The sequence below is a fragment of the Trachypithecus francoisi genome, unplaced genomic scaffold (genome assembly GCF_009764315.1).
Source record: "Trachypithecus francoisi isolate TF-2019V2 unplaced genomic scaffold, Tfra_2.0 Lachesis_group10, whole genome shotgun sequence".
Taxonomy (NCBI): domain Eukaryota; kingdom Metazoa; phylum Chordata; class Mammalia; order Primates; family Cercopithecidae; genus Trachypithecus; species Trachypithecus francoisi.
Window position 1 is genome coordinate 116,200,998 of NW_022681455.1, and position 25,202 is coordinate 116,226,199.

A 25,202-nucleotide genomic window follows, 5' to 3' on the forward strand; every position below is an offset into this window, starting at 1 on the left:
TAAAGAGAACAGATAAATGGTTTATTTGGTAACAAGGATTAAAAAGAAGATTTTAATTCCTTGTTTCTCTTCTAATGGCTGAACCGAACTGTGGTGTCAAATGGAAAGAGCACACGAGAATTCTCTTGCAGACTTGATCTTTCGCAGAAAGGCAAAGACGCCCGAGTTATACAACTTGCAATTATTATTTTCTAGACAGAAGTGCCAATTGTTGTGCTTTCCAGCGTTTCAGTGGTTGCTACATTCTCTTTCTTGTCTTCGGGTTTCATGGCCGGAAACAGAAGTACTTCCTGTGGGAGATAAAAATGTACCTTGAAGCTAAGAAGCACTCTGAACATTTTTTCACACCTATCTACCCATTCCTTTTGCCTCTGTTGTCACCACCAAAATCTAGAGATTAGTATATTCCAGCTGAAAAGACACATGTGTTCTTTTATTTCAACTCAGACCCTCTCAGTTACAAATGACAAAGAACAGATGCATAGCACTGCCTAGGGCACTATGTTAAAAGGATGAATTTCTATGGAAATTTGATTTCCTCATCTGTAAAAATGAGAAACAACAGTTTCTACAGCTCATCGGCTGACTTAATTAGCTGAAATAATGCACGGAGACTTCCCAGGATCCTCAAGAAATGCAAACAATTAGTATTCCTTCTGCCTCTGGGAGAAAAAAACCCAAATCCTTCAAGGTCAGAGGCTCTGGCCCTCCTGTGAGTGGCATGGAACTCCTCTGCCTGCTCCTCTTCCCAGTCCAAATCCCTTCCTTAATTTTATCCTCCAGGCCCACCATGCCCTGGCTGCAACACAATGGAGCTTCTTCAGGGCAGTATGCGCTGTGGAGGGCTGCTACGTACCTTGATGTTGTTGGAGTCCGTGAGAAACATGGCCACTCGGTCAAGGCCCATGCCAAAGCCACCCGTCGGGGGCAGCCCGTATTCCAGGGCAGTACAGAAGTTTTCATCTATGAACATGGCCTCATCATCACCTGCAGCCTTGGCCTAGACAAGGAAAGAGAACCAAAAGGTGATCATCTTCTAGGATATCTCAGTGTGTGCGTGAACACATTAACAGGCTCCGAGGTGGGAGTACCATCATTGGATGCTCCTGACACTCAGGACTTGCTGGGAATTCATTTCCTAGTAACTCCAAGATGCAGCGGTTTCTTTCAAAGACCTGGAGGTCAGGACTGATGAAATCGACCTCAGAACACATAGAAATTTCTCTGAAAGAAAACACTTCCACTGCTTGGGGCTCTGGGACTCCAAATAGGTTAATTCTCGGAGACTGACAATTCCAAGAGTCTTTCTTGCATTTCCTGAAAGCAGCCCTCAGTGACAGCACCTGCTGCAGGCAGCCTGTGGGGGCTTTGTCTTCTCCATCCATCTTTACCTGCCTCCCAACCCTAAGCCACCTCAATACATGTATAATCTAAGAAAATAACGTTCTTGTTTGGCAAGCGTATTTTCAAGACAAACATCATGTTTCCCATACGGAGATTAATAACTAAGTTCCTCTTATGTACTACAGAGTCAATACCAGGTGAAGTCTCCATCTTGAAATGTGACTTCCTCCAGCAAAGCCTATGGCTTTCTTCTGAAGTCACCAAGAACGTATATGCTGACACAGATCAGGGTTAAGGCTGGTATCTCCTGGTGAGTTGGCACAGCCTCTGCTCACAGTCCCCTTTCTCACCTTGGCCTGTTCTTCAAAAAGCTGCCGCTGCCGCATGGGATCATTCAACTCAGTGTAGGCATTGCATATCTCTTTCTTCATGACAAATAGTTCAAAGCGCTCAGTCAGACCCTCTTTAGAGCGGTGCCTAGGGACAGGAGACCAAAGAGGAGGCTGAATATACGGGCCCCTAATGAGCTAAATTCTTTTTTTTTTTTTTTTCGAGATGGAGGCTCGCTGTTGCCTAGGCTGGAGTGCAGTGGTGTGATCTCGGCTCACTGCAACCTCCGCCTCCTGGGTTCAAAAGCTTCTCTTGCCTCAGCCCTGAGTAGCTGGGATCACAGGCGCACGTCACTATGCCTGGCTAATTTTTGTATTTGTAGTAGAGACAGGGTTTCGCCATATTGGCCAGGTTGGTCTAATGATCAAACATCTAATACAAGAATTGAACTCTAGTGGACTCAAAAGTGTTACTGATTGCAGTCTGAAGCCTGCACGCACTCTCAGCAACAAATCATTTGGTATAATGGTGAGGAGGATGAGAAAAACCAGGAAGGTTTAATGACCTTCCTAACAGGCCAGTGTGGCAGACTGTTACAATGGACCACACCTCTTGTATTCATACCCACGTGTACCCTCCTTCACCTGGACTCTGGGCTGGCAACATGTCTTGGTTTGGCCAATGGGATATCAGCAGAGGCTTGATATGTGTTTGCACAATGAGGTCTGTTCTTTTGGAAGCTTCTCCTTAGAGCCCAACTGCCATGCTGAAAGGAAGCCCAGGCTCTGCTGCCAGAGAGCCACATGAAGAGGCCCTGGAGGACAAGATTCTATGTGGAGTGACCACATGGAGGAGAACCAAAGTGCCCTGGCAGAATCCCCAGTTGAAAAAAAGCCCCTTGGGTTATCCTAGTCAACACCACCCAGCAGAAAGACCACCAGTCAAACCACAACATCTTGACAATAAACTGTTGTTTAACACCACTAAGTTCTGGGCTGTTACGCAGCAATAGGTAACTGGAATCTTACCATTTAGCCAAAGGGCTCATTATCTGTGGGTGATCACAGATGAATGTAGGATTGATGCAAGTCACTTCCAGAAACTCCCCAACAAGCTTAATGAGAAAGAAAAGCAGAGTCAGTCACCATTTCTGAATAGTATTTGATCATCCCAGCCCAGACAGAAGACCTCAGCTCCCATCCAGATGGGTTTATCCTATAGTTATTTATTATTATCATTACTATTATTGAGATGGAGTCTCGCTCTGTCGCCCAGGCTGGAGTGCAGTGGCACAATCTCGGCCTGCTGCAACCTCCCCCTCCCGAGTTCCAGTGATTCTCGTGCCTCAGCCTCCTGAATAGCTGGGATTACAGGTGCCCGCCACCACACCCAGCTAATTTTTGTATTTTTAGTAGAGACGGGGTTTCACCATGTTGGCCAGGCTGGTTTCAAACTCCTGACCTCAGGTGATTCGCCCGCCTCGGCCTCCTAAACTGCTGGGATTACAGGTGTGAGCCACCGCACCTGCCCTACCCTATAGCTTTTTAAAAGCTGGAAAGGATTAACAGAGATCACACCATAAATTATTTGGCATAGAGCTTAGTATGACAGGTTGAAGTTTGTTATTTCTCTTGTTCAAACTCTTTAGGGTTTTCCTGTGAAGGTGCAGAAATGAACTCTCCCCAGTGGGGATCATTTTCCCAGGGAAGAGGGAACTGTTCAGCACCAGATGAGGACATGTACAACAAAGGCGGAGCCGCTCACCTTGTCCAGGAGCCTGGCTGTGGTCCGAGGTGGAGGGCATTCAACAGCTTTTGCCACACAGATATCATCAAGAATTTTGCGAGTTTCTGAGATACAAATGCACAAGTTACGGCAGGAGACATCACATTAGCCAAGTAAAAATGTAAGTAAAGAGAATAGTGTGGGAAATTCTAGCTCTGACCCAATCAAATTCAGAGCTGGACAGGAAGAGAGGAGGAGTGAGTGTTGTCACTCACACTGGGTGAGTGTTGTCACTTTACCTTCAGTTTCAAAGAGATTCGTTTCTGGCAGCTTCATCCCCAGGGCTTTCTCAAGCTCTTCTATCATGTTGATTCGCCGGAAGGGTGGGGTGAAGTCAATATCGTAGGCTTGGCCCTCTGGGCCATCTGGGTGGTAGGTGACCTTGTAACTGCCTGTAATATGCTTCACCATCCCTGGGAGAGAAACTTGTTATTTAGCGGGGATGAAACCCAGGCAGCCCTCCTCTGAAAGCAGCATACCAAACCACCCGATGAGTATGACGGAGAGCAGGAGTCACCTGAAACCATCTTCTCTGTGATTTCCATGACATCGTGATAGTCTGCATAGGCCATGTAGAACTCACAGGTGGTGAACTCAGGATTGTGCGTCAAATCAATCCCCTCATTCCGGAACTGGCGTCCAATTTCATAAACCCGGTCGATGCCACCAACCACAAGCATCTAACAGCAACACACGGCCACGGTCATGACAGCTAATCTTATATTAACAGCTCTGGGAAGTTTTAGTCTCCAAAAGCCATAACTTGGTTTTCACAGGTTAGGCATGCTCTCAGGTCTCTAGTCAAAAGGCCAAGCACCCTGCTCTCTTTAGACCCTTGTAGTGTGGATAGTTACCCCTCTTTTTTGGCTGCCCAGGACTTCTGGATGCTCTTCCTGTCTTGGGCATCCCCCACCGTTGAGTCTGAGCCTCCCCAAGGAAGCAGCGTCTCCTGGGGTTAGGCCGCAGGAGTGTGGCCCACACTCCACCAGTCAGATACACTTGTGAGACTTCAGCATGGAAGCTACTAACAGAAGATGTAGGTACTGCACAGAACTCATTCTAGTGAAGGGGGCCAGTCCTAGGTAGCATTTAGATTGCAGAGGTCCTAGTGGCAGTGACTTGTGCCTCGTGCCAGGGTTATGAGTTGTAGTAACTGTGCCTAGTAGGAAAAAACACTGGGTTCTCTATGAGAACAGCCTATTCTAATATGACTCAGAATCATTCCTAGTTGTGTAGTTTCCAAGCCTGATTCTCTGAACCTCCTGGGGACTGTGAGCTATCTGTATGCGGGGATTCACTCAGGATGGTGACAGAAATATTAAAGGGAAATATTGGGGAAAGTTATAATAGTCACAAACCTTTTGGAAGGCCAAAAGGTTATGTAGCTTGTAATAACTGAACAGGCTGAAGGGAGCTGGTTCTTACCTTACAGCATTAGATCATAGGGTAAATACTACAGACAACAGAGGCTTTCTCAGTTAAATCTGTTTACCCTATCTCCATTAACTAACCTTTGACCCACATGGCCCTCTTGGGGGGAGGTCGACCAAAGATACTGCCCCCAATGGTATTTACTTTAGACGGCAGTACCTGAGCTTTAATAATTCCTAGAACTACTCTCTTAACCATGTTAATTATCCACAAATGTGTTTACTCAAAGCTTCTGTTGTTAATTCTATACTAAATAAATGCCTGGAGTGCGAGCTGCTCATGGTCAGCCGCAGTGACAAACCTCTCTTGGTGTGCGGGCAGTCAGACACTCAGCAGGACTGGCAAAACAGAGTATCTGTATTTCAGTGTATGTTTCATTCATCCATTGTTTAGGTCAGGGTCTGTGGGCAGACCCCCGCAGCTAATGCCCTCTTGTGAGGAGCAATACCTCACCTGTAGAGCTGAATAAATTTTTATTTTGCTTCAACTAGTTATAACAGGTTCTGTTGTATGCAACAAAGAATCCTGAATAATAATCTTCAATATTTACCTGGGAATTTGAAAAGACATCTTTATAGCGATTTGAAGATACTTTTTTTTTTTGAGACAGAGTCTCATTCTGTCACCCAGACTGGAGTGCAGTGGCAGATCTCGGCTCACTGCAACCTCTGCCTCCTGGGTTCAAGCAATCCTCCTGCCTGTCTCCCGAGTAGCTGGGATTACAGGCGCCCGCCATCATACCCAGCTAATTTTTGTATTTTTGCAGACACTGGGTTTCACCATGTTGGCCAGGCTGCTCTCAAACTCCTGACCTCAAGTGATCCACCCGCCTCGGCCTCCCAAAGTGGCTGGGATTACAGGCGTGAGCCACCATGCCAGGCATGAAGGTATGATTTCCAACTTCCACAGAGAGATTAGGCTCTTTCTTCTATGAAAGACTTAAATCAGATCTAATCCAAGTAAGACTGTATCTTAAAAGTTTTAGGGGAACCAAAGTAGGTAAGGAGTGCCTGTATACATGGGAAAGACAATCCCTTTGGCCTCTGCCCTACAATGCTCTATTGATCTCGTAGGGAAATTCTGGCAGTGTTACTCACGTCCACACATCTGACCCATCAGAACACTTTCTTGGCTGCTTTACTTTCTCTCTGCTCCTCTTATTTCTGACTACACCTGTCTAGCCAATGGTTTTCCAGCTTTCTGCTTCTTTAAGGTAACAGGATGTAATATTTTTGACTACCTTATGATAGAGTTCTGGAGCAATTCTCATATATAAGTTCATGTCCAGCTCGTTGTGATAAGTGATGAAAGGCTTGGCCATAGCTCCCCCTGGGATGATGTTCATCATGGGAGTTTCAATCTAAAAAAGACAGAGAGAAATATTCAGTCCTTAGATAACCAGAGGCCTTGGGGACAGATCATGCTTTGCATGTAATATAGTCTAAACCTGTTATATCCCAAACTAAATGTTAATAAGTTCAACAGTACCGTGCAAGTGCTTGACAAAAAAGAACAGATAGTATTTCTACGATGGTGTTTCAATTTCTATTAATACCTAACACCATTAATATAGTACCATGAACTTTCACAAGCTGTAAATAAGAATCTAAATGGATATAGCCTTTCTTGAGTTCAATTTGCAGTATTTATTTTTTGAGACAGAGTCTTGCTCTGTTGCCCAGGCTGGAGTGCAGTGGCGTGATCTCGGCTCACAGCAAGCTCTGCCTCCCGGGTTCACGCTATTCTCCTGCCTCAGCCTCCCAAGCAGCTAGGACTATAGGCACCTGCCACCACACCCGGCCAATTTTTTGTAGAGACAGCGTTTCACTGTGTTAGCCAGGATGGTCTCGATCTCCTGACCTTGTGATCCGCCCGTCTCGGCCTCCCAAAGTGCTGGGATTACAGGCGTGAGCCACCGAGCGAGCCCAGCCCAATTTGTAGTATTTATTAAAAATTTAAAAATTAGGCTGGTCTGAAGGTAGTGAGTTATCTCAACTGATTGTTTAAAAAAATTTTAACTGTTTATATCCTTTGACTTATTCTACTTCTAGAAATCCATCCTACAGAAACACTTGAACATGTGTGTAAAGATACTTGTTGAAACAAACAATGCAGCATTAAGAAAGAATATGTACCTATCTCATACAAAGAGTTCCAGAATATCTTAAGTAAAATAAAAGCAGGTCCATCACCATACGTACAGTAGGACTTCACTCATATTTAAAGCAAAAGCAAAACCGCTCCACGTTGTTTACATATGTGCGCTCCATCCGCAACATGCACATGTATGTATGTATATATGCCCAGTAAATGGTGCGGAAGGATACATATCAAACTCAAGTTTGGGGATGGAAGTTAGAAGGAGTGAAAGGGTACTTTCAGTTTTGCTTCTATTTAATTTATTGTTTGAATTTGTTTTATGGTATGTGTGTTTGCTTTTCTAATACAATCAAAAAATATGTAATGCTACAAAAAAGCAAAGCGATTTGAATACATATTGAATGTGACATCATTAGCATGTGCATGGCCCTATACCTTGTCCATTATCTTGGAAGTCAGCTCCTGCCTTCCTAATCAGGACAAGGTAGAACAGAGACAATGGCAAGAAAGGGGACATTCTCATTAAGCATGACACAGGATATGCTTTGGAAAAGGAAGGCAAGGGAAAGGAGGCGGCAAGCATTGCAAGGCAGCTCATCACGTCAGGCAAGGAACTCTCCTTACCTCTAGGAATCCCAGCTCATCCAGGAAACTTCTGATGTATGTGATCATCTTAGAGCGGATAATAAATTTCTGCCTAACGAAGTCATTCAGGATCAAGTCCAAGTATCTCTGGCGATACCTTGTTTCCTAAACCAAAAGAAGCAGTTAGAAATCACTGGTATGTCTGATTCGATGGTATGGTAAAGCAAACAGAAGACACCCCCATGCCACAGCTAGGAGGCATGAACGCTTACCTTGTCTTTGAGGCCAAAGTGAAGATGAGGTAACATATGCAAACAGGGAGACAGCAGTGTGATCTCATACGGAATAATGCTCAGCTCACCCTTCTTGGTTTTCCCAGGATTCCCCTGAACTCCAATTATGTCTCCCCGACGCAGTTTGTTATTAATATGAATAAATTCTTCTTCTGATTTATAATTTCTGAGTGAAAAGGAAATGTAATTCAGTAAGAACAATTCAAATGAACACTGACTACTGGGTTCCTCTGGAACCCTCACTCAACTGTTAATACCTAGTTAATGTGAGCCCAAGAAGCAGCTCAGATTCAGGGGCCACTATTAAAAAAGGACTATCTTTTACTTTACTGTCATATAACTTGAGGGCAGTCATCACTTCACAGGTGACCAGGTGGCCATGTTATCTTCTTCTCAATCTTCCCCAACCATGTCCGACTCCTTCTTACTCTAACTTCAAATACCAGTAAGACCACATCAGCCTATTGCTGTGTTGTTCTAGGCCAACCAAGAAAGGTCTATAACTGGATATTTCGAGATACCTGGAATTGGCCATGACTTGCAATTTCACTCCCTCTCCTCGAAGATCATAGAAGATGAGCTTTCCCCCAGAAGCTCTTTTGGCATGGATCCTACCTAGAAAAAGAAGAGCAAAAATACTGCCTTACAGAACCAGAAGTCATTTTACAGTATCAGTGTCAAAAAAAGCTCCCTCTGCATATATATATGTATTTTTTTGGAGACAGAGTCTTGCTCTGTTGCCCAGGCTGGAGTGCAGTGGCATGATCTCGGCTCACGGCAACCTCCGCCTCCCAGGTTTAAGTGATTCTCCTACCTCAGCCTCCTGAGTAGCTGGGATTACAGATGCGCACCACCACACCCGGCTAATTTTTTTTTTTTAACTAGAGAGGGGGTTTTACCCTGCTGCCCAGGCTGGTCTTGAACTCCTGGGCTGAAGTGACCCATCCACCTCAGCCTCCCAAAGTGCTGGGATTACAGGCGTGAGCCACCGTACTGGCCTGCATTTTTTTTTTTTTTTTCCGTCAGGGCAGAACACCAAGCAGTACAATCCGATTTTAGCTTGAGGTCTAACCCCCATCTTTTCCCTCAGGCCAACGATCTCCATTCAAATCAGTTAAAGATATGCAGGGAGACCTGGCTTTCAAGATAAGTCACTGGATGCCTGGAAGATGGTGGTGCTGGGAGCAGCAGAGTTTTTGGATTTTCTTGAATCCTCAAATAAAAATAGAAAGCACAGCTGTGAAAAATCCATGGACAAAATTTACAACAAAATGATGTGGGAAGATGTTGCCAAGAACCCCCAAATATAAGCAATGAGGTAAACCACCAAGAGTCATAACACCTCTACACGGGGAAAAAGCAGTGGGGAGGAATGGGGTATGGGAGGGATCTGAGAACTGGAGAACGCCCAATTGGCCAAAGGTATCCACTGGAAAATGTGAACCTTTTCCTACAGGAAAGCAGCTGAAGCTGGGAGGGGATGTGCCCATTTCTACACAGGTGAGGGCTACATTAACATTTAAAGGGGGCCAGGCGCTGTGGCTCACGCCTATAATCCGAAGACTTTGGGAGGTCGAGGCGGGCATATCGCTTGAGGTTGGGAGTTCAAGACCAGCCTGACCAACATGGAGAAACCCCGTTTCTACTAAAAATACAAAATTAGCCGGGCATGCTGGTACATGCCTGTAATCCCAGCTACTCGGGAGGCTGAGGCAGGAGAATTGCTTGAACCTGGGAGGTGGAGGTTGCAGTGAGCTAAGATGGCGCCATTGCACTCCAGCCTGGGCAACAAGAGCGAAACTCTGTCTCAAACAAGAAAAAAAAAAAAAAGATCTAAAGGGAATGAAGATTAGAGCCTACAGAAACCCTCTCAACAGCCAGGCTCCCTTCTAGGACAAGACCGTAAAAAACTGAACGGGACAAGGGAAAAAGAGACAAAAAAAGGAGAAGACTCAAAAAAGATGAGGAAGAAGACGAGGACTGGGAGATCTCAGAAAGCAAGCTGCTGTATTTCTGAACACGTCACAAAAACAAGAGGGAGCTCACTAAAGTTGGAAAAACGAAACCTAGTTTCCTTTGAACATTCACAAAAACTGATTTCATGTAAATGTAAGCAACATAAAAGCACTGGGCTCGCCTACCATATAAAGTTACCTAAAAAACTGAAAAAGGAGAGATAGGAGAATAATACTGCTCTAGACAAAATAAAAGCACTCAAGACAGACATGCTCAGAACAACAAAAAAATTCTTCTTTTTTTTAAATTTTACTTTAAGTTCTGGGATACATGTGCAGAACATGCAGGTTTGTTACACAGGAATACTTGTGCCATGGTAGGCTGCTGCACCTATCAACCCATCATCTAGGTTTTAAGCTCTACATGCATTAAGTATTTGTCCTAATGCTCTCCCTCTCCTTCCCCTCATCCCCCGACAGGCTCCAGTGTGTGATGTTCCCCTCCCTGTGTCCGTGTGTTCTCATTGTTCAACTCCCACTTATGAGTGAGAACATATGGTGAAAAGCAAAAAATTCTAACTTACTTTTCAACAATGAGCTGAGAGACATTAAGAAAAAAGACACAAAACATTAAAGAACACAAATTAGAATTAGAAAAACTAAGAAATGAGGTGATAACACATGAAAGAATTAGAAATAAAGTAAAAATCTTTCAGAAAATGAGGACTAAGCTATAAGGAAATAATAGTGACTAAATACAACAAATAATGCCTCGAGAGAAAAAGTAAGTGAAAAGAAGGATAAAATTTAAAAATCAAAGTATGAAGAAAGAGATAAAAAGGATTTGAGAGAAAGTAACAATTATCAAAAAGAATCAAAGATGATTCAGTATGCAGATAAAAGTCCCAAAATAAATGTAAAGAAACAGAATAAAAACAAACAATTAAAATAAAAAAGATCTGAAAACACACATGTGAAAAGATCTCAGAGCACACTACGTAGCTGAGAATATCAAACTAGAATAACTAATATCAAGAAATATTTTAGTGGCAGGGTGTGGTGGCTCACGCCTGCAATCTTTACACTTTGGGAGGCTAAGGCGGGCGGATCACCTGATGTCAGGAGTTCGAGAGCGGCCTGGCCAACATGGTGAAACCCTGTCTCTACTAAAAATACAAAACTTATCCGGGTGCGGTGGCAGGTGCCTGTAATCCCAGCTACTTGGGAGGCTGAGGCAGGAGAATTGCTTGAACCTGGGTGGCGGAGGCTGCAGTGAGCTAAGATGGTACTACCGCATTCCGGCCTGGACAGCAGAGTGACACTACATCTCAAAAAAAAAAAAAAAAAAAAGACTTCAGTAAAAACACTGCACTTTAAAGAAGAAATCTTTTGGGCATTTAGGTGCTGGCAGGAATTCTCTCTGGGTGGTAGGATTATGGGTAATCAAAACTTTCCTTGCTTCTTTGACTATTCTAAATTTTGGTATAGTTGGTGGGGGAGGGCAAAGAAAATATGTGATTTTTTTTTTTTTTTTTTAATTTAGGAAAAGAAAATCTCATACAAGATACTACAACTCCAAAGGAGTAATGTTCTAGAAAAACTGTCTCAGTGCAAAGCATTCTCAGGCCAAAGACTAGAATTCTTAGAAGCCTGAGACTTCTACCACTGCTTCTTGCTGATGAAGGGAATCCTTCCAGAGAAAGCCCCTCTCTTTGCAGCACTGCTTCATCTGGAATATGATTCCATGTCTCGGGGCTGCTCTACTTCTCTCTGTGAGTAGATATAATGGTGCTGTCCTTTGTAAAGGAGCTTCAGACACAGACTACTTGAGAACAAGACCAACCCAGACCTTCCCTTGTGCTACTGAAGCGTCCTGCCTGTTGTGGGAGTTCAGTGATTTGCCAGGGAGAGTTCCTACCTGCCACCTTTAAGGTGATGTCAGTCAGGTGATCCCCAGGCTGCAGATAACTATATTTCTGGATGAAGTCAGTGAGTGAGATGTCAACATGGAACTTGTGTGGGTATGGATTTTCCCCACTGACCTTCAGCTGATGAATTGCTTGACTGCGGATTTTGTAGTATTGCTGTTAAAAAAAAAAAAAAAAGCCCTTGAGAAGTTGAACCTAGTCAGACCAGTGGGGCCCACCTAGCAGAGGGCAGTATTCTGCCCCAGAGTGACCCCAATACATTGTTTTCTTTAACCAAGACCTGTGCATTATAGGAATGAATATGGAGTGAGATTTGCACTTAAAATATGCAGGGTGGCCAGAGGCCAGCATTCCAAAATGCAAGAGTCAACAAAAAGAAAAATCAGAGTTCTGCCTAAAATAATAGAAGTTTAATTTTTAATTGGTATAGGTGGCCTTGTCACTTTTGTAGACCACATTTGCATGGTGAGTTGAGTCACTTATCTTCTTAACTACTCTCCTACCTCTGGCGACACATCAGACTTTTCCTCAAGGCATGGGGCCTGGAGAATGTAAACAAGGAATACTCTACAGCAGCCTTTCTCACAAAGCTTTTCTGATGCAACTTCTCAACTCAGCTGTTCCAGGAGGACAGCAGCCTCAGAAATACGTCAACAAATGAGCACGGCTGTGTTCCAATACAATTTTACTAGTAAAACCAAGGAGGGGCAAGGTGTGGTGGCTCACACCTGTCATCTTAGTACTTAGGGAGCCCGAGGCGGGTGGATCACTTGAGGCCAGGAGTTCAAGAGGAGCCTGGCCAACATTAGCTGGTTGCAGTGGAGTGCGCCTCTAATCCCAGTTACTTGGGAGGCTGAGGCAGGAGAATCACTTGAACTAGGGAGGCGGAGGTTGCAGTGAGATTGCACCACTGCACTCCAGCCTGGGTGACAGAATGAGACTTTGCTCAAAAAAAAACAAAAACAAAAACAAAAAACCAGGGAGGGACGGATAAAGTGGGGGCACAGAGAAGTGGATTTGGCTGGTGGAACGTAGTTTGCCAGCCCCTGGTCTAAAGTAAACCTCAGGCAATCTTTAGAGAGACACTTTCCCCAGGGCCTCAAGCTAATTCCAAGGAAGGTTAATTCACTTGAATGCTGGACTCTCCCAAATGTCTTTACTCAGGGTCTGTGCCTTTAACCAGATGGAGTGGCAGACCCTCCCTTATCCTGGCAGTAACCTCGGGCATACTGGTCCTTCCTACTGTCCAGTCCCAAAGAATCTGCCATAAGCCTCATCAGAAGCTTTCCTGTGCCCAGCCATGCTGGTGGCCCAGGGAACTCACATTTGGGTCCAGGCTCTCTTCCTCAGGACCCACACCATTGTCAGTGGTGTGGCTGGTGGCAGCCACAGTGGCTTGGCTTAGCTGTTTCTCACTGAGCTCTTTCTGCTTTGCCTCCTTCTCTGCTACTTTCTTCTCAGCTTTCAGGCGTCTTTTCAGCTCACTGTTGGAAAGATGAAAGCGTTCAATGTGTTAGCTGCCTGAAGAGTCCTCTATGTTCTGCCCCTAGCCACTTATCAAAAACACGATTGCCTGGGAGGAACGCTCTTTCTCAGTTGTATACCCCTCAATTCCACACCCATAGCTCAGCTCAAGTCTCTTGTCACTAAACTCTTTATGTGAAAGACGCAAAGGGAAAAATAAGCTTAGAACAAAGATATGAAAGATCACTCTCAATCTCTGCTTGCCAGTCTCAGGTCCTTGGCATTAGGTCCCAACTAAAACCAAGATGTACCAGGACAAATAAAATCCTATGCATTAGTTTTGAACAGGAGAAAAGATTTTCTAGAAAATTAGCAGAATAGGCATTTCTTGAGCTAATTAGGTTAGGGAGCTCCTTGGGGCTGGTGACTGAATCTTAGTTGTTTAGTATCCCCTCCAGAACGTGAAGTTCCAACAGTGATAGATCTTTTTTTTTTTTTTCAAATGAGACAGAGTTTTGCTCTGTGGCCCAAGCTAGAGTACAGTCACAATATCAGCTTACTGCAATCTCTGCCTCCTGGATTTCAAGGGATTCTCATGCCTCAGCCACCTGAGTAGCTGGGATTACAGGTGTGTACCACCACACTCAACTAATTTTTGTATTTTCAGTGCAGACAGGGTTTCACCATGTTGGCCAGGCTGGTCTCAAACTCCTTGCCTCAAGTGATCTGCCAGCCTTGGCCTCCCAAGGTGCTAGGATTACAGGTGTGAGCCACCTGACCCCTCCAATGCCAGATCTAACACAGGATCAGGCAACATCTCTAGCCCTCTGCCACCCCCTCTCTCTAACCTCCCCTAAGCGTGAGTTAGGATGATAGTAAGGAAGAGCTGGCTCTTTAGCACTCAAGGAGACCTCCCCCACCAACAGTCTCTCCAAGAATGGCTGTCAGCATTAGTCTCACTTTGCCCACCAGAGCCTGACTTAGACAACAAAGTAGAACGGTGTGCAAAGCAGCATAGTACAGGGGATAATATATCATCTTTGTAGTCAGGCTGCCTGGGACTAAATTCCAACACACTTGTCAATTATGTGACTTGGATGAGTGAATTAACTTCTCACCTATTAAACGAAAATAATACTAGACAACCTCCACCAGTTGTTGTGGTGTATACTGAGATCATGTTTGTATAAAGGGATTACCCTAACCCTGGCATTTAGTTAACCAAATATGAGCTTTCTAGGTATCTTTCAGTATCTTAACCCTTTACTCTCTGTATAGAAACTATACTGATTTGAATACATTTCTGGCTAAATCGCTTGCTATCCAAACTCTTGATATTTATCACTTGAACCTCAAAAACCAAAGTGATGTGGACAACTTTGAGCTGTTCTGTATGATACGTTCATGTCTCTTATGGTCTGAATTTGCTATCTGAACCCAGAAACTAAACATATCGGTATAGGGAGGGATATCTTTACTATTCAAAGACATTTTATGGATCATTCTTTCAAACCACTAAACATAATCAAATATTCTGCAACAGTGAACCACAGCAAAAGATCCCAAGTCATGCCTGCGTACTTTCTGGCTTCAGGACACATCCTTCATTTTCTATAAGAATTTAGAATAACTTAAAAAAAAATGAATTGAGGTTTTGAATCTTTCACCTCTTTTTATTGAGACAGAGTCTCGCTCTGTTGCCCAGGCTGGAGTGCAGTGGTGTGATCTTGGATCACTGCAAGCTCCACTTCCCAGGTTCACACCATTCTCCTGCCTCAGCCTCCGGACTGGCTGGCACTACAGGTGTGCGCCACCATGACCAGCTAATGTTCTTTTTGTATTTTTAGTAGAGACGGGGTTTCACCGTGTTAGCCAGGATGGTCTCGATCTCTTGACCTCGTGATCCGCCTCGTGATCCGTTGAGTGGATTACAGGCGTGAGCCACTGTGCCTGGCCGCTGCACAGTGCGCCTTTCCTTTTTAACAGGAAAAAAGGATTCTGATGGTTTCACAGTTGACAGCTTTTTCTACATATAATGTCTTATAACATTTGTAAAGACAACATTTCCAAAACACTGTGCTGGTGCTATCATGCTATAATTCAGTCAGTGGACTGCTAAGACTAGGCTGTCTAGTTCTTCTAGAATTAAGATAAATCTGTTTTCCACTCAACCAGGTGCTCCTCTTAAATCAAATCAATCTTAAGGATAATCCAAAAAGGTCCTAGGCATAGCACTAAGACCAGAAACCAAATTAATCTCAAGAGCAAACAAAACCCCAGAAAGACAGAAAAGGGAAATAACTGGCATTAGAAATTATTTGTTCAAACAAGGGTTTTGTACTCAGAACTGTTCTAGAATAAGATCCACATGTCATCTCAAGACTCTAAGGAGAGATGATTTGAATTTATTAAAGAGGAAATGAGAAAGGACTACTGGTTTTGGTATTAGGGCTCCTTGTTTCCTTAGCAACAAGTCCAAAGACTTAGCCAGAGGCTTAACAGATAATAAACCAAATAAGGAAAGAATTTTTGCTTCCAGAGCAATAAAGAAGGTAATGGGCACCAACCTTCTTTGATCAGAAAATGGCTTGTCCTTGTGAGGCGCTGTGAAAGGCGCAAGTTGACCCAGTCGCAGTTCCCTGTGACCCCACTCTGCCCAGGAGGTTTTGCGCAGGGACCCCCTAACAAGCCTTACAGCAGCTTGCGTCAACATGGCAGAACACCCTGGAACTAATGATTACCACCACCTAGCGGGAAACAGAGACGTGGTGTCAGATGGGACAGACAGTATACACAGACCCAACCAACTCTCTTACGGGTTGGGGAGGGGGACCATGCTTCTACTACCTTTTAGTTCCATTTAAGACTCTCTTAACTGATAGCAACCCTGTAACACTCCCTGTGCTACAACTGTAACTGACAATGTTCTTAGTCCTGACTATGGAAAAAATATGCACATCTGGGGTCAAAAGCCAACAGCAAGTTAATGGATCGCTTATAGGTAAAAATGCTCACAACATCCTAGAATTATGGGAACAGGATGTGAGGTACTTTCTGAAGCCCTGAAGTGTGGTTTCTCACCTGGAGAGAAAATACCTGGCCACAAGATGGCAATAGGAAGCATATAAAATAAGAGGAAACTGTCACTATCAGTTGCAAACTCTAGACAAAGATAAATGCAAGTCACACAAAAACACGAATCAAAGAGAAGACTTGTTTGGAACTCTAGGAACAAGGGGAAAGGAGAATTTCAGGACGGTCCTTAGACTATGTTATGTTTATACATTATAAACGCTAGAAGGCAACAGAGTTACAGAGATCACCTTCTTTACCATGTTCAAATAAATCTGAGGAGGCTATTTCACTTGGGCAGGGAGCACATCTGTTTTTAAACTTGGAGTCAATACCTGGCATAAAATGGTGCCTACTAAAGATTTCAGACCAAGGAATGTCCAAGAACAATTAAATGGAAGGAAACGTTAATCACAAAGAAGTTATCTTACTCCGTGGTAACTAGAGTAACAGACATCAATAACAGGTAAGACAACGTGAGTAGTGCCCTGCAGTCAGGATACAGAGCACAGGCTGAGGAGTCACAGGCCTGATTTCAGATCTCTGCTCCAGTGCTGTGTCAGTGCTAGACTACATTTTAGGAATGCACACTTTAGTAACGCATTTAATTACCAGGGCCTCAGTTTATTAATTTGAAAAATGGACAATAACTCTTCTCTTGCAAAGTTATTATTTAGACAGAAAGCTTGTAGAGATCTAGCATTGTGCCTGGTACAGAAAAGCTGGTCAAAAAAGTAGTAGCTGTATTTAATCTTAGAAAAGTCAGTGAAGCAGGGAGTGGTGGCTCACGCCTATAATCCTAGCACTTTTTGGGGTGAGGTGGGCGGATCACCTGAGCTCAGGAGTTTGACACCAGCCTGGGCAACATGGTGAAATCCTGTCTCTACTAAAACACAAAAATTTAGCCAGGTGTTGTGGCGTGCGCCTGTAGTCCCAGGTACTTGGGATGCTGAAGCACCAGAATTGCTTGAACCCGGGAGGTGGAGGTTGCCGTGGGCTGAAATCACACCGCTGCACTCCAGCCGGGGCAACAATGACTCTGCCTCCAAAAAAAAAAAAAAAAAAAAAAAGTCAGTAAAAAGAAATTAACCAGTTTTCTCAGTTTACCTAAGAACACACTCAACTGGAAACCCTGTTTTCACCTGTGATATACAGTCCTATAATTCAATTCAGTGTAATTTATTATCATAGGTGGCTTGAAAGAATGAACTAAACTTTAGGATTGTGTATCACAGATACATTACATTCAACTAAATGTGAGTTAACAGATGAAAGTCCAGTCAGTTTTCTCTAAGGTAGTAGTCCAAATGCCAGGTTCCAAACATTTATGGAAGTCCATCAGATTGCTCTAATCAAGGACAATACATTAGGGTGCTACCAAACTGTAAACTTAGACCATTTCTCTAATACTTACTTCTAAGATTTTTTTTTTTTTTTTTTTTTTTGAGACGGAGTCTCGCTCTGCCGCCCAGGCTGGAGTGCTGTGGCCGGATCTCAGCTCACTGCAAGCTCCGCCTCCCGGGTTCACGCCATTGTCCTGCCTCAGCCTCCCAAGTAGCTGGGACTACAGGCGTCCGCCACCACGCCTGGCTAATTTTTTGTATTTTTTAGTAGAGACGGGGTTTCACCGTGTTAGCCAGGATGGTCTCGATCTCCTGACCTCGTGATCCGCCCGTCTCGGCCTCCCAAAGTGCTGGGATTACAGGCTTGAGCCACCGCGCCCGGCCACTTCTAAGATATTTGAAGCATAAAGCTAGGGTCACAAAAGGAAACATCGGGCCAGCTGCGGTGGCTTACGCCTGTCATCCCAGCACTTTGGGAGGTCAAGGTGGGCGGATCACGAGGCAAGGAGTTCGAGATCATCCTGCCCAACATGATGAAACCCTGTCTCTACTAAAAATACAAAAATTGGCCGGCTGTGGTGGCGCGCGCCTGTAACCCCAGCTACTCGGGAGGCCGAGGCATGAGAATCGCCTGAACCCGGGCAGCGGAGGTTGCAGTGAGCCGAGATGGTGCCACTGCACTCCAGCCTGGCGACAGAGCGAGACTCCGTCTTTAAAAAAAGAAAGAAAAAAGAAAAAAGGAAACATCATTTCTCTTTTGTTTTTCATTCCGGGTCTGGCTGTCTCAGTAACGCCTTATGGAAAGCGACGGAGAAGAGCTCGCTCACGCAGCATTCATAGCAGTCTCTGAAGGACCTCAAGTCTCCCAGGCCGGAGTGCAGTGGCACGACTTCAGCTCACTGCAACCTCCGCCTCCTGGGTTCAAGAGATTCTCCTGCCTCAGTCTCCCGAGTAGCTGGGATAACAAGTGCGCGCCACGTGGATTAAGCTGTCTCGTATGCGTCTGGAATGGTAATATGTACCATCTTCCTAGCAATGATATAACACTCAATTACCTGTGTTCTGTGGTTCAAATGGGGAATGCTAATAAGAATATAAGACAGCCAGTTGAGTGGCTAATCCTGACTTACCTATGTTAACCTACACACTCCAAGGATATGGGAGTGGTTAACAAAAAGGTATCAGGTTTAATTAAGATGGTCTCTGCTGTTAGACGTTGATCACTCAATACTCACAAGTATCTAATGAATAACCCACACGGGTAGATGGCAGCGAGCCGAAACTCAGTTTTAGAACTGATCCCTTTTAATACATAACGTTCAGAATGACATTAGTGAAGCCCAGAAAATTTTGAAGGTCTTTCTGAAAAGCTAGGGTATTTAACATTTCTTCAACTTCCACGTTTACTGAGTGGCTCAACAAAAGCAAGCATTTCTCACAAGGAAGGAGATGAAGGTAAACAGTGCTTTTCTTTCCTGATAACTCTTAGTTCTCGTCCTAGTTCCCCCTCCACAGTCTCTAAACTCTAGGGGTACGATAGGGAGGACCCCGCCGGTGCCGGCGTGCCCGGGGTATCGGGGTGTGTGGTCTGCAGCGCGCAGCCATCAAGTCTCAGCATGTGCATACACTCACGAGAGCCGGCAAGAAGGCCCCGGCACAGCAGCCTTGGTGGGAACTTCGCGGCGCTTCCCAGCCCAGGCTCTCCTACCGCAAAGGCTTTAAAGACTCGCAGCGACACTCACTTCTTGCTCAGTTTCGGCTCGCTGCCATCCACTTTCACCTCGGCCGCCTGCACCGCTGCCATCTTCCCGGAGGGCCTGACCCAAAAGTAAGGAGGATGGTACGTTAATTTCCAGGTCAAGGTGCGAAGCCCCACCTCTTCCGGGGGAGAGGGGGCAGGCGCTCTCATTGCGCCGCGGCTGCTGTTGCGCAGGCCCAGTGCTGCGCTTCGCATCTGAGGCGTCTGCTGCGACAGCTCAGTCAGTCGCGCGCTCTGTGTGCCAGGCGCTCGTGAGGAGGCAGCCCTCCTAGTAGTGCTCGGCGTCAGACATGGCGGAGGCGATGGATTTGGGCAAAGACCCCAACGGGCCCACCCATTCCTCGACTCTGTTCGTGAGGGAGGACGGCAGCTCCATGTCCTTCTACGTGCGGCCCAGCCCGGCCAAGCGCCGGCTGTCGACGCTCATCCTGCACGGCGGCGGCACCGTGTGCCGGGTGCAGGAGCCCGGGGCGGTGCTGCTGGCCCAGCCCGGGGAGGCGCTGGCCGAGGCCTCGGGTGATTTCATCTCCACGCAGTACATCCTGGACTGCGTGGAGCGCAACGAGAGGCTGGAGCTGGAGGCCTATCGGCTGGGCTCCGCCTCGGCGGCGGACACCGGCTCGGAAGCAAAGCCCGGGGCCCTGGCCGAGGGCGCCGCAGAGCCGGAGCCGCAGCGGCTCGCGGGGCGGATCGCCTTCACGGATGCGGACGACGTAGCCATCCTGACCTACGTGAAGGAAAATGCCCGCTCGCCCAGTTCCGTCACCGGTAACGCCTTGTGGAAAGCGATGGAGAAGAGCTCGCTCACGCAGCACTCGTGGCAGTCCCTGAAGGACCGCTACCTCAAGCACCTGCGGGGCCAGGAGCATAAGTACCTGCTGGGGGACGCGCCGGTTAGCCCCTCCTCCCAGAAGCTCAAGCGGAAGGCGGAGGAGGACCCGGAGGCCGCGGATAGCGGGGGTGAGGAGGCTGTGCGCGGGGCCTCGCGGACAGCTGCGCGGGTGGGGTTGGGGTCTTTTTCCTGGCTCCCTGGCGTCCATCTTGGCATCTTGGGTAGCAGCGATTGGCCCCTCCCCCTGTTGACATCCGGGTAAATTTGCACCATTTTCTTTCCTCCTTGCTCCCGTGTTGTTTATTATTGTTGTTACTTGTTTGCGATGGGGTCTGTGTTGCCTAAGCTGGTCTGAACTCCTGAGCTTAAGCGATCCTCCTGTCTCGGCTAACCAGTATTGGGATTAAAAGACTAAGCCACCGTGTCCGGGCTCTCGTCGTTTTTTGTTTTTAATTTTTGAGTGGGGGCTCGCTCCGTCGCCCAGAGTGTGATGCAGCCGCGCGATCAGGACCCACTGCATCCTGGACCTCCCGGGCTCAAGCGAATCTCCCGCTTCAGCCTCCCAAGTAGCTGGGACTACACTCTGACGCCACCACGTCCCGCTAAAAAAAAAAAAATTGTTGTAGAGATGGGGGTCTCGCTGTGTTGCCCTGACAGGTCTCGAACTCTTGGGCTCAAGCGATCCTCCCACCTCGGCCTCCCAAAGTGTTGGGATTACAGGCGTGAGCCATCACACCCAGCTTCTTGGTCTAGTTTTAATTTACTTTACCATTGACTAGAATGTTAACATGGTTCTGTATTCAAAAGTTACAAAAAGAGTATATAGAAAATCCTCTCTTGGCCGGGCGAGGTGGCTCAAGCCTGTAATCCCAGCACCTTGGGAGGCTGAGGCGGGCGGATCACACGAGGTCAGGAGTTCGAGAGGAGCCTGACCAACATGGTGAAACCCCGTCTCTACTAAAAATACAAAAATTAGCCGGCCGTGGTGGAGAGTTCCTGTAGTCCCAGCTGCTCAGGAGGCTGAGGCAGGGGAATCGCTTGAACCTCGGGGGGGCGGAGGTTGCAGTGAGCCAAGACTGCGCCACTGCTCTCCAGCGTGGGTGACAGCGAGACTCTGTCTCAAAAAAAAAAAAAATAATAATAATAATTTATCTCGTCCTTCCTGCCCACCAGTTACCGACGGGATAACTGGCTTCTTGTGTTTCTTTTAAGAGAGATTCCACAGACTCCTTTTTGAAAAAGATTGCTGCTATGTTCAGGTAGATTCAGTATAAAGGCGTATCAGACTTGTTTATTTTAATGCTGTGGTGTAACTGAATGCGTATGAACTTAAGGTTCTCGGCAGTTGAAAGGTCTCTTCCTGGTCTTGCTTAGGTGAAGTGAATTTTTAATGCAGTTGAGTTGAAAATTGGAGTTCGGTATGCCTAGGATGCAGAGCTAGGCTGTTAAGATGTACTTGTGACGTATCTGGCATTGCCAACTTAAACTGACAGACCCTTTTGTTTAAACAGGCATGCTGCTTCTCCTCCCCCTCCCTAATCCTCCCACCTTTTCTTTGCCTGTATGGCTACTCCATTTAACACTTGGAGTCTGGGGAGTAAAATCTTTTTCTCTTGTTCAGTATGCTTAGTAGGAATTTTGTTTTTGGTAAAAGTGACGTTTCGGCTTCATTCATTCAGCAGATATTTGAGTGCCAGACGTTGTTGTCCTGCTGGAATATAACAAAAGTCTGTGTGGTCATGGAGCTTATAACATGCTAACTGGGGAGTGGTAAGGGCTATGGAGAAAAATAATTCAAGAATGTAAAGGTTGGGGAGGAGGTTTTTCCTATAGGATGATAAGAGAAGGTGACTCTCATAAGCTGATGTTTAAGCAGAGACCGAAGGAAGAGAAAGAGCAACCCAGGTGGATATCTGGGGAAGAGTGTTCAGGCAGAGGAAGAAGCCAGGGCAAACGCCCTTACGTGGGAGTGTGACTGGTGTGTGTTTGGAGCCACCAAGAGAACAGAGTGGCTGTAATGGAGTAGGAGGAGAATTAGTTTAGCAGATGAAGTTAGGGCTATGTGTGTGGGTGAAGTATGTCATCATGTAAGGCCTTGCTTTTACTTTTATTTTATCTGTGTATGTTGAGACAGGGTCTTACTCTGTCAACACAGCTGGAGTGCAGTAGTGCGATCACGACTCACTGCAGCCTTGACCTCCCAGGCTCAGTGGATCCTCCCACCTCAGCTTCCCAAGTAGCTGGGACTACAGGCACTTGTCAGAACACCTAGCTAATTTTTGTATTTTTTTGTGGAGACAGGATTTGGCTATGTTGCCCAGGCTGGTCTCAGACTGCTGGGCTCAAGCAATCTACCCAACTTGGCCTTCCAAAAGTGCTAGGATTCCAGGTGTGAGCCAGCATGCTGTGTCCAGGCCTTGCTTTTAAATCTGTGATGTTTGGACTATCGGCAAGCCGTTTGGAACTTGGGACAAAATTAAGCTGGATTCATCCTATCCGTCTAAGTAATCTTTTGATAATCAGATATATAAATGTAAAAATTAAAAAATTCTAAAATGAGTAAGAGAAGATATGAATGAATATATCAGTACAGTGGGAGTTGCTCTGAACCATTTGTGGTTCAGGATGCTGCCTGATTTGCCAGAAGAAAAAAAGTAAAAAATATTAGCATGGTGGTAAGTCATGAAGCCAAAAAGACTAAGAAAAAGTTTTATATATTTGATTACCTGAAAATTAGGAACTTCTCATGATAAATAAAGTCAGAGAGTATGCTGGAAAAACATTCCCAATAGATTGCAATAGACTTAGTTTCTTTAATGTCTAAAGAGCTCTTTGTCATTAAGAAGTCATTAAGTAAAAAGAAAACTAATAGAAAAATGAGAAAAGGAAATGGAACAGGAAGTTCCCAGAAAAGGAAATAAATAAGCGGCCAATAAACAAATGAAGAAATATTCTATTATTATTATTATTATTTATTTTTTTTTTTTTTAGAGACGGAGTCTCGCTCTGTCACCCGGGCTGGAGTGCAGTGGCCGGATCTCAGCTCACTGCAAGCTCCGCCTCCTGGGTTCACGCCATTCTCCTGCCTCAGCCTCCCAAGTAGCTGGGACTACAGGCGGCCGCCACCTCGCCCGGCTAGTTTTTTGTATTTTTTAGTAGAGACGGGGTTTTACCATGTTAGCCAGGATGGTCTTGATCTCCTGACCTCGTGATCCGCCCGTCTCGGCCTCCCAAAGTGCTGGGATTACAGGCTTGAGCCACCGCGCCCGGCCAGAAATATTCTATTATTAAATGAAAGTAAATCAGACAGGTGCGGTGCCTCACGCCTGTAATCCTAGCACTTTGGGAGGCCAAGCGGCGGCAGATCACGTGAGGTCAGGAATTCGAGACCAGCCTGGTCAACATGGTGAAACTCCGTCTCTGCTAAAACTACAAAAACTATCCAGGCATGGTGGCCTGCGCCTGTAATCCCAGCTACTTGGGAGGCTGAGGCATGAAAACTGCTTGAACCAGGGAGGTGCAGGTTGCAGTGAGCTGAGATCAAGCCCCTGCACTCCAGCCTGGGTGACAGAGCCAGAGTCCATCTTGAAAAAAAAACCAAAAAGAAAGTAAATCAGACCCTGAGCAGAGGGTCAGTATAAGCTATACTTTGACCCATGAGACCTGTGAGATAGTAAATGTGTTGGAATTGTTGTGTATTTATTTGATGAATTGAGATAGCTTCCATTATACAAAATAGAACAAAAGCTCCCCAAGTTATTTATTTTTTTAAGTAAATCAGAGCAAGGAGATGTTATATTTTATCTGTAAGATTGGCAAAAGTCAATACAATGGATAATATCCAAAGTTAGTATATGGGAAAACAAGTATATTCCTACGTTGTTAATAGAAATTGATACAATTTCTTTGGGGGACATTTTGACAATATCTGATGACATTTATAATGTATATTCCCTTAAACATGGCAGTTTTGTTCTAGGAATTTATCCCGTAGATACACTCAGAGAACAAATGAGTACATAACTGAAAAGGCAGTCTCCCTATTTACATACCCTTTTTCCTAGGTCCTTTTCTAGTGGCAACCTTTACCTTGTCTGTTACATGTCCCCTTTGCTCGTAGTAGTACTAGCACACTAGACATCAGCTTACTCTGTGGTTTACTTTTTTTAAACTTATTTATCTTGAAGTGTTTGTGTGTCTGCACAAAGATTTTCCTCATTCTTTTCTCATTGATTGCACTGTGTTTCATTATGTGAATGAACAGTACTTTTTATTATAGAGAATTCCAAGCATTTACAAATAGAGAATAGTGTAATGAGCTATATTGCAGGTACCCATCACTCACCTTCCCCTGATTGTAGTTCATGGCATTTTTTAAATCTGTACCTTTCATCCCAACTTCCTGGACTATTTTGAAACAAATGCCAGACATCATATCATTTTATCTGTTTTAGCATGTATCTCTCAAAGATAAGGCTTTTTAAGTTACTATTTAAGAATTTAACTAAATACATACAGTAAAATCAACTTTTTATGGTGTACAATTATATCCATTTTAAAAACTTTATTTTTTATTGTGGTAAAATGTATATGCCATAAAATTTACAATTCAAATAGTTTTTTAAGTGTTCTGTTCAGTGGCATTGTTAAGTGCGTTCACATTGTTGGGCAGCTGTCAACCACCATCTGTATCTAGAACTTACTCATTTTCTAAAACTGAAACTCCATACCTTTTATTATTTTCTGCTTTTAGGGGTCAGAAACATGCCTGTTAAACACTAACTCCCCATTTCTCCCTCCTCTTAGCCCCTGGAAACAACCATTCCACCTTCTGTTTCTATGAATTCAATCTTTCTAGATACCTCATACAAGTAGAATCATGTAATATTTGCCCTTTTGTGTCTGGCTTATTTCACTTTGCATAATAGCTTCAAAGTTCATCCATGTTGTAGCATGTGTCAGAATTTCATTCCTTTTTAAG

At 45.1% G+C, this 25,202-nt stretch overlaps 2 protein-coding genes across 4 annotated transcripts in view; one reads left to right on the forward strand and one right to left on the reverse strand.

Moving 5' to 3' along the window:
- Window positions 1-19,614, reverse strand: KARS1 (lysyl-tRNA synthetase 1). 3 transcript variants are annotated; one of them, XM_033219068.1, is made up of 15 exons: window positions 19,373-19,493; window positions 15,783-15,962; window positions 13,076-13,235; window positions 11,742-11,907; window positions 8,390-8,483; window positions 7,848-8,034; window positions 7,615-7,740; window positions 6,131-6,250; window positions 3,977-4,139; window positions 3,699-3,872; window positions 3,439-3,524; window positions 2,703-2,788; window positions 1,695-1,821; window positions 857-1,000; window positions 29-290 (listed from the first exon to the last, which is right to left on the reverse strand). In XM_033219068.1, exons 2-15 carry the CDS (start codon window positions 15,926-15,928, stop codon window positions 192-194), a joined length of 1,878 nt encoding a protein of 625 aa, XP_033074959.1. In that variant the 5' UTR covers window positions 15,929-15,962; window positions 19,373-19,493; the 3' UTR covers window positions 29-191. The 3 variants fall into 3 exon arrangements, with proteins under 3 accessions (XP_033074958.1, XP_033074959.1, XP_033074960.1); XM_033219069.1 differs by having other exon boundaries at window positions 19,259-19,444; XM_033219067.1 differs by lacking the exon at window positions 15,783-15,962 and having other exon boundaries at window positions 1-290; window positions 19,373-19,614.
- TERF2IP (TERF2 interacting protein) overlaps window positions 19,508-25,202 on the forward strand; it is a 9,690-nt gene continuing 3,995 nt past the window's right edge. The window contains exon 1 of the mRNA XM_033219070.1: window positions 19,508-20,349. Coding sequence (XP_033074961.1) covers window positions 19,680-20,349 — 670 coding nt within the window. The 5' untranslated portion in view covers window positions 19,508-19,679. The remainder of the gene's footprint in view (window positions 20,350-25,202) is intronic.

Coding starts and splice junctions, on each gene's coding strand:
- KARS1 (XM_033219067.1), bottom strand. CDS start 19,584: ATGCGAAGCGCAGCACTGGGCCTGCGCAACAGCAGCCGCGGCGCAATG. Junction 13,236..19,372: donor GAGCCGAAACTGAGCAAGAA/GTGAGTGTCGCT, acceptor TCTTTCCAACAG/TGAGCTGAAAAGACGCCTGA. Junction 1,822..2,702: donor ATGAGCCCTTTGGCTAAATG/GTAAGATTCCAG, acceptor TCCTGTCCCTAG/GCACCGCTCTAAAGAGGGTC.